A 9,287-nucleotide genomic window follows, 5' to 3' on the forward strand; every position below is an offset into this window, starting at 1 on the left:
AGGTTGAGTAAGGATATTGTTGATGTGTTGTGAGGTTGTTAACCACTGTCACAGGGCAACATGTGTACTAACTGTTAAATGAGAAACTATTTTGTTCTGTAAGCCTTCATCTAAAGTGAGAATAGTAGCACAACTGGAAGAGCGTAGTTGATGTCACTGAACTGTGCATGTCGAAATTTTTGAAATGGTGTATCTTTGGCTATGTATATTTTCACCAAAAAAAAAAAAGGTCGAGAACAGAGAGGGCTGTCATAAAACAATATGTGTACTACTGTATCATGAGAAACTATTTGTTCTGTAAGCCTTCACCCAAAGTACAATTAAAAAAAAAAAAAGTAATGGAAAACCTCCACAATGAAGAAATACATAAAATTGGAAAACTGACATGATAATAACTGCCAACATTTATTGAGAATTTACTTGGACTAAATACCATGCTAAACAGATTAACATGGATTAGTCTCTTTAGTTTGCACAATTGCTCTTTCTAAACAAGAAACCGATGCGTAGGAAAGGTAAATAATTTGCTCAAGGTTAACAACTTGTAACTAGCAGTCAGGATCTTAATCCTAGATTCCTACCACCCTGAACCCCCTTTCCCTTCCCCAAACACACACAACTTGGGAGTCTCAAACTCTCTACGATTATACTATACTGCCTCCAGAGACCTGCTAAAATCATTCCATTCATAAATACCTAATATCTAACCATAATGAAAGATCAAGGCCTTAAACATTCAATATACATGAATTCTAGATAAATGTATATAGATCAATACTCAGCACTGAACTGTTAATCAACATCATAGAATAAAGATACTCATAACTAAAGTAAATCCACATTATAATAGTATCGATCATTTAAAAAAGTTCTTTACCTCTCTTCCCAATTTGTATAATTGAACATTACCTGGAACACATTTTGAATAACTGTAGTAATTTGTATCTCCCGCTGTAGGTTTTGTCGTATGGCCTTTATCTTGTCTGAATTTTCCATATTGTCCAAATCATCTTTCTGTTTGTTCTTTTCAGTTTGTATTTCTAAAAGCTTACTTTCTGAAGCTTGTTTTAATTCTGCTAGGTTAAAAATAAAACAATATACTACATATAATAACTCTATAAACAAAGAATCTTGAACAGCAAATCAGAACACTTCCTGGTTATTTCAGTCAAGAGAAATTTTTTAATAAGCAGCATTTTAAGTTACAATCCTATATTGACCTGAAAATGACTATACTGGCAGAATACACCAATGTTTTCATTTTATATTTAAAAACACCCTCTGTGAAACGTTTAAGGTGTTTACATATGACAATTATACTATCACATGTTCAAGGTATTTATGTCTGAAAATGAGACTGATGACATGATGACAATGATGGCATCAAGTAACAGAGGGCTTATTCTGTGCTGCCAAAACAATAGGCAGGAAATATATATTAAAATATAAGGAAATATTTTTTCCCCTTCAATTACAAAAATGATACATATATACAAGGTAAAGTAAGATTCCCTTCTCCAGGACTAAACACCATCAACTCTTTTTTATATTTCCAAGAATAGTCTAAGAATTCTACAATTCCAAAATATAAATCGGTGTGTCTCAGAAGTAACATATCAATAGTAGTTTGGAATGCAATGGGAAAAAAATTAAACATCAAAGAGGCATTTAATTTTATCAGATAAGAAAAGGTGACTAGATCAGACGACTAAGATTGCTTGTTAACAGGCAAATCAGTAATATTTAAAAATAATAAATCCTGTCTATACGTTAAACAAACAAAGCAGTTTACAATATATTATAAAATGATACCAATTTTATTTTATAAGAAATACATGCTAAGGTTGATTATCTCCTGATGGTAAAATTAAAAATTTAACTTTTCCTATGTATATTTTTGTTTCCAAATTTCCTAGAGAACATGTATCACTTTTGAAATAAATATTTCAATAATTTCAATGCAAAAAGTCATCTCATGTTCATGATAAATGAAACATCTTTAGAACCATATGCATTCATCATGTGTGCGTATGTATATTTATTTATTTAAATTTATATGGGCTTGGTAAAGGTTGAAAGGATATATACCAAACTGTGGTCACACGAGAAGGAGGCATGACTTTCATTATTATACTTTTGGGTATTATTTGATTTTTACCTCCACTGGCGATGTAATAATTTTATGATATAAAGTTTTGAAACAAAGTAAAATGCATTTCATCTACTTTTTAGACTGGCACATCCAAAATTTTAAGAAATTTTGAAAATTAAGAAATTTTTCATTGGCTGAAAGATGTGGCCTTATTAATCTCCACAGTAAGTGTTCTATAAAAAAAATAAAGTGTTCTACATACGCAATCTCTTCTTTCTAATATCAAGTAGTTTTTCCTCTAAGTCCCAAGATTCCTATCATTAAAAATTAAAAAAAATAAAGCACATTACTTAAAGGAGAGGACAGTAGCTTAAACTATAAGTAGGTAATTAGTAACAGCTGTCAGAAATAAAGGAGTCATGAAAAAGAGACTTAAGCACAATAAATTCGAACTATACCAGTCCCTTTAAGCAATCCTATTTAATCATATACAATACAGTTATCAGCAAGAAGTTGTTACTCAAATCATGAGAGCAAAAGCACCCTAATGTGCAAGTGTACCTGCTGTGATGTCATTATTAATTTATTTAGCTCTAATACGTGTTTCATGTCATCCATGAGCAAACTGAAAAAGAAACAAAAATATGATTAATTAGTTTTAGTTAAAAATAATAAATTTACTTTTGCATTAATGAAGAAGTCAATTGGTATATATTTACTCTCATTAAATGCATTGTATATATAGTACAATAGCAGGTCTTCATTTAACAAAATAAATCCGGGAAGTCTGATGTAACCTAAATTTCTGTCCTTGCAGTGCAAGGAGTTTATCTTATATATGGCATTTCCTTGGGTTTATAGTTCTGCCAAAAATGACTGGTTGGGCCACAGCCTGCCCTGTGATTGGTCTATTTTATACACCTTGCAGGAATTTGTCAGTTTACTATGCAAATGTTGTTAGGTGCCACCTAGTCGGTTCCGACTCATAGCGACTCTCTCTATATACAACAGAACAAAACACTGCCTGGTCCTGTACCATCCTCACAATCGTTATCCTTGAGCCCATTGTTGCAGCCACTGTGCCAATCAATCTCGTTGAGCCCACTGTTGCAGCCACTGTGCCAATCAATCTCGTTGAGGGTTTTCCTCTTTTTCGCTGACCCTCTACTTTACCAAGCATGATGTTCTTCTCCAGGGACTGATCCCTGCTGATAACATGTCCAAAGTATGTAAGACACAGTCTCACCATCCTTGCTTCTAAGGAGCATTATGGTTGTACTTCTTCCAAGACAGATTTGTTTGTTCTTTTGGCAGTTCGTGGTATATTCAATATTCTTTGCCAATACCACAATTCAAAGGCGTCAATTCTTCTTCAGTCTTTCTTATTCATTGTCCAGCTTTTGAGTGCATGTGAGGTGACTGAAAACAACATGGCTTCGGTCAGGCGCACATTAGTCTTCAAGGTGATGTCTTTGCTTTTCAACACTGTCAAGAGGTCTTTTGCTGTAGATTTGCCCAATGCAATGTGTCTTTTGATTTGGTGACTGCTGCTTCGCCATGGGTGTTGATTGTGGATCCAAGTAAAATGAAATCCTTGACAACTTCAATCTTTTCTCCATTTATCATGATGTTGCTTATTGGTCCAGTTGTGAGGATTTTTGTTTTATGTTGAGGTATAATTCATACTGAAGGCTGTGGTCTTTGATTTTTATCAGTAAGTGCTTCAAGTCCTCTTCACTTTCAGGAAGCAAGGTTGTGTCATCTGCATAATGCACGTTATTAATGTATCTTCCTCCAATCTTGATGCCCTGGTTCTTCACTGAGTCCAGCTTCTCGGATATATGCTCAGCATACAGAATAGGTGTGGTGAAAGGATACAACCATGATGCACACCTTTCCTGACTTTAGACCACGCAGTATCTCCTTATTCTGTTCGAATGACTGCCTCTTGATCTGTGTACAGGTTCCTCACGAGCACAATTAAGTGTTCTGGAATTCCCATTCTTCGCAATGTTATCCATAATTTGTTATGGATATAACAGTCAAATGCCTTTGCATAGTCAATAAAACACAGGTAAACATCTTTCTGGTATTCTCTGCTTTCAGCCAGAATCCACCTGATATAAGCAATGATATCCCTGGTTACCTGTCCTCTTCGGAATCTGGCAGTTCCCTGTGAATATACTGCTGCAGCCACTTTTGAATGATCTTCAGCAAAATTTCACCTGAGTGTGATATTAATGATATTGTTTGATAATTGCATTGTTGGATCACCTTTCTTTGGAATAGGCATAAATATGGATCTCTTCCAGTCAGTTGGCCAGGTAGCTGTCTGCCAAATTTCTTGGCATAGATGAGTGAGCACTTCCAGCACCTCATCTGTTTGTTGAAAACACCTCAGGTGATATTCCGTCAATTCCTGGACCCTTGTTTTTCACCAATGCCTTCAGTACACCTTGGACTTCTTCCTTCAGTAGTATCGGTTCCTGGTCATATGCTACCTCCTGAAATGGCTGAAACTCGATCAATTCTTTTTGGTATAATGACTCTGTGTATTCCTTCCATCTTCTTTTGATGCTTCCTGCATTGTTTAATATTTTCCCCATAGAATCCTTCACTATTGCAACTCAAGGCTTGAATTTTTTCTCTAGTCCTTTAGCTTAAGAAATGCCGAGTGTGTTCTTCTTTTGGTTTTCTATCTCCAGCTCTTTGCACATGTCATTATAATACTTTGTCTTCTTGAGCCACCTATGCAAATAGGGTATGTAAAACCACCCAATAGGATTAAGTGACTTTATAGGGGTTGATCAGTTTGTGGCCTGGCTGGGAGGCTCATACCTTGAAAATGATAAGAAGTTTGCTATATAAGCAGTCAACCTAACAGGTTTTCAGACAGAGGCAATGAGACAGAGAGAACCTACTAAAAGAGCTGAATATAAGTCAAGAGCTGTAAAGCTGAAGACAGTGTGAGATGGCAGCAGCAGTAGGAACAGTGGGAACCTTGGGACTGACAGACAGCTGCGGTGGCACTTGCCGGCCCACGGAGAGCTGGGTGCCTTCAGGCAGGAGGTTTGCTGGCATAGTGCGGTGTCTCCGGACACTTACTGGAGAGGCCAAAAGAGCTGTTAACACTTGCCCGAGAGCAGGGCAGAGGCCTGGGAAGGCCCAGTGGCAGAGGCAAGGACCAGCGGCAGAGGCAAGGCCCACAAGGTCCAGCAGGTGGGAGAAGGGCCTGCTGGTAAGCATGACCAAAAAAAAGCTGAGAGCTGTCTTGGTTGGAAGCTGTCCTGATTGAAGAACTGTATCCTGTCTCCTGAGTTGTATCCAGTAACTTCAAGTTGATCCTGATTCCAAGGTGTAGCCCTGATAAACCTCCTAATTGTATGTTCTGTGAGTACTTTGTGGCCACTGCAATGAATTATTGAAGCTAGCAGAGAAGTAGAGTGCCGTAGGGGGTACAGCTGGTGTCAGAAATGGTGAAAAATGTAGAGTGGAAGTATATCTGACCTCTGCCTTGTAGGAACCTGCTTTGTGCTGATCCTGATTCTCATCCCTCCTCTTAAAGTTAGACAGGTTCTGATGCTAGATTACAGCCATAAATTTAGAGGTTCAGTTCCCTAGAAAAATTTTTTGTCAAAGAATATAAAATTTAAGAATCTAAGAAAATTTCTAAGAAGCTCATATTTATGGAAAGGAAAATCCTAATAACTTGCTAACAGGCTTTTTATTCCCATTTCTTCAACAAATATTTGTGAGTGTCTACTACCTGCCAAAAACTGTGCCAAGCACTAGAATTGTAAAATAGAATAAAACACGGTACCTCTCTTCAAAAAGGAAAGAATCTGGTAGGGGAGAAAAATGAAACCACAACCATAGTATGGTGCAGTAATGGATAACAATCACGATAAGATGTATGCACAAGGTGGAACAAAGGAAACCCTTGACTGGAGTCTTAAAGGGTGTGAAGTAATTACCTAGATCAAGTAGTTTGCTATGACTGGAACAAAAGGGCATGGAGTAGGATCAGGCAATTGTAATGGCTCTCATACTTCAGTGGGCCAAAATCACTTGAGAGGTTTGTGGATAAGAATCAATATAAATCCAATCCCCAAAGTGTGAAGATTAATAAAATTCATACTTTCCCACTTCTCAATCATCTCTGACATTAGACACCCATGCAGCACTCTCTCTGGCCCTAGCCACCCAGAGCTAGATCAGAGCTCCCAAGTTGAAAGGACATCATCCTTCAGACTGCCAAATAGGCAGACGCCAGCTGAAAACTCAGGAGTCCATACGACACCCTTACTTCTTACCTGCAGGCTGAAAATTGGGGTTTTCCCACTACCCTTCAGGATGCCAGCGGCAAGCTCGGGGAGCCTTCCCCTGGGCTCTCTCACTTTTACCTGCTGGCTCCCACTGATCCTTTAGGTTCAATAATATGCTGGAAAGACTCAGAGAACTCACAGAAGGTACTATACTTGTAATTTCACATTTATTATAGCAAAAGGATACAAATCAGGATCATTGTAAGGAGAGTTGCATGGGTGCAGTCTGGGAGGGTTCCCAAGGTAAAGGTTCCATATCCCAACGACAGCATGTCACCCTCCCTTTGCCAACCAGGAAGCTCTCAGAGTCTGTGTTCAGAACCTTTATGGCCTCAATCATTTTGTAGTTATGATTAAGGCATCACTGCATATCCATGGAGCCCTGGTGGCGTAGGGGTTACGCGTTCGGCTGCTAACCAAAAGGCTGGCAGTTCTAACCCACCAGCTGCTCCTTGGAAATCCTATGGGGCAGTTCTACTCTGTCCTATAGGGTCACTATGTGTTGGAATTGACTCGACGGCAATGGGTTTTTTTTTGGTATATACACAATTGGTTCTACTATGTCCTACAGAGTCACTATGAGTCAGAATTGAATTGACGGCAACTGGTTTATCAAGACTTCATTTCTCCTACTGGCTGAGGAGTATTCCATGGTATGTATGTACCACATTTTGTTTATCCATTCATCTGCTGATGGGCACTTGGGTTGTTTCCATCTTTTTGCTACTGTGAATAATGCTGTAATAAATACAAGTGTGCATGTCTATTCATGTCACTGTAATTAAATCTCTAGTGTATATACCTAAGAGGGAAATTGCTGGATCACAAGGTATTTCTATTTCTAGCTCTTTGAGGAATCGCCACACTGTTTTCCATAGTGGTTGGACTATTTTACAATCCCACCAGCAGTGGATAAGAGTTCCCATCTCCCCACCACCTCGCCTGCATTTGTTATTTTCTGCTTTTTTGATCAGTGTCATTTTTGCAGGGGTCAGATATCTCGTTGCAGTTTTGATTTGCATCTCTCTGATGGCTAATCATCGTGAACATCTTTTCATGTGTTTGTTGGCCACCTGAATGTCCTCTTTGGTGAAGCGTCTGTTCATGTCTTTTGCCCATTTTTAAATTGGATTGTTTGTCATGTTTTTGTTGAGTTGAAGTTTTCTATATATTTTAGAGACTAGACCCTTATCAGACGTGTCAGTCTGAAAGATTTTTTTCCCAGTCTGTAGGTTCTCTTTCTACTGTTTTGATAAAGTCTCTTGATGACCATAAATATTTAATTTTAGGAGGGCCCAGTTATCTAATTTGTCTTCTGTTGTTTGTGTATTTGTAGTTATGTTTGATAATTTATTTCTGAAAAAAATTAGGTCTCATAGTTTTGTCCCTATGTTGTCTTCCAGGAACTTTATAGTTTTAGCTTTAACATTTAGGTCTTTGATCTATTTTGAGTTAATTTTTGTGTATGGTGTGAGGTATGGATCCTGATTAATTTTTCTGCAAATGGATACCCAGTTTTGCCAGCAGCATTTGTTAAACAGACTATTTCCCATTGAATGGACATTTACCCCTTGGTGAAAATTAGCTACACATAGATAGATGAACTTCTGTCTTCTCAGTTCTATTCCACTGGTCTCTGTGTCTGTCATTGAACCAGTTCCAAACTGTTCTGATTACTGTGGCTGTATAGTGTCTTTTGAGATCGGGAAATGTAAGGCCACCTACTTTGTTCTTCTTCAAAAATGCTTTGGCTATTTGAGGCTTCTTTCCTTTCCATATAAAGTTGGCAAATAGTTTTTCCATTTCAGTAAGGATGTTGTTGGAATTTGGATCGAGGTTGCATTATATGTATAGATCGCTTTCACAATGTTAAGTCTTCCAATCCATGACCATGGAATGTTCTTCCGTTTACATCTTTTCTGGTTTTCTGAAGTTGTGTTTTATACTTTTCATTGCATAGGTCTTTTACGTACCTTGTTAGATTAATTCCTATGTACTTTATACTTTTGGTGGCCGTTGTAAATGGTATTGTTGCTTTGATTTCCTTTTCGGAGTTCTCCTTGTTAGTGTAAACGAACTCAACTGATTTTTTGATGTTGATCTTGTACCCTGCCACTTCGATGAATTCTTCTATTAGATCCAGTAGCTTTCTTGTGGAATCTTTGTGATTTTCTATGTATAAGATTATATCATCTGCAAATAGAGATAGTTTTACTTCTTCCTTTCCAATTTGAATACCCTTTATTTCCTTTTCTTACCATATTGCTTTAGCTAGGGCTTCCAGTATAATATTGAATAAGAGTGGTGATAATAGGCATCCTTGTCTCTTTCCTGTTCTCAAGGGGAAAGTTCTCAGCCTTTCTCCATCGAGAATATTAGCTTTGGTTTTGCATATATACACTTACTTATGTTGAGGAATTTCCCTTGTATTTCTATTTTGCAGAAGGTTTTTATCTGGAAAGGGTGTTGGATTTTATCAAATGCCTTTTCTGCATCAATTGATATAATCATTTGGTTCTTCTCCTTTATTTATGTGGTGAGTTACACTGATTGATTTTCTAATATTGAATCATTCTTGCATTCCTGGTATGAATCCTACCTGATCATGATATATAACTTGATTAATATGTTGCTGAATTCGGTTTGCTAGAATTCTGTTGGGAATTTTTGCGTCTATAATAATTATAAGAAATAACAACTATAAAAATTATAAAACAAATATAAAAAGTATTTATATTTGGTCCGAAGGACTAATGGTCCACAGCTACCAAGGCCTCCACCTGACTGAGTCCAGTACAGCTAGATGGTGCCCGGCTACCACCACTGACTGCTCTGACCAGGATCACAACAGAGGGTTCTGGACAGAGCTG

The 9,287-nt window shown here is 37.5% G+C and overlaps 1 protein-coding gene across 4 annotated transcripts in view; it reads right to left on the reverse strand.

Moving 5' to 3' along the window:
- The window catches only part of CENPH (centromere protein H), a 25,513-nt gene that overhangs the window by 3,927 nt on the left and 12,299 nt on the right, over positions 1–9,287 (reverse strand). For 3 of the 4 annotated variants that reach the window (XM_023729570.1, XM_023729573.1, XM_023729572.1), the window contains 3 exons: positions 2,654–2,717; positions 2,355–2,406; positions 910–1,076 (listed from right to left, as the gene is read on the reverse strand). In XM_023729570.1, the coding sequence (XP_023585338.1) occupies positions 910–1,076; positions 2,355–2,406; positions 2,654–2,717 (283 nt within the window). The remainder of the gene's footprint in view (positions 1–909; positions 1,077–2,354; positions 2,407–2,653; positions 2,718–9,287) is intronic. The other variant, XM_023729571.1, reaches the window with a different exon arrangement.

The sequence above is a fragment of the Trichechus manatus genome, unplaced genomic scaffold, assembly GCF_000243295.1.
Source record: "Trichechus manatus latirostris isolate Lorelei unplaced genomic scaffold, TriManLat1.0 scaffold00029, whole genome shotgun sequence".
NCBI lineage: Eukaryota > Metazoa > Chordata > Mammalia > Sirenia > Trichechidae > Trichechus > Trichechus manatus.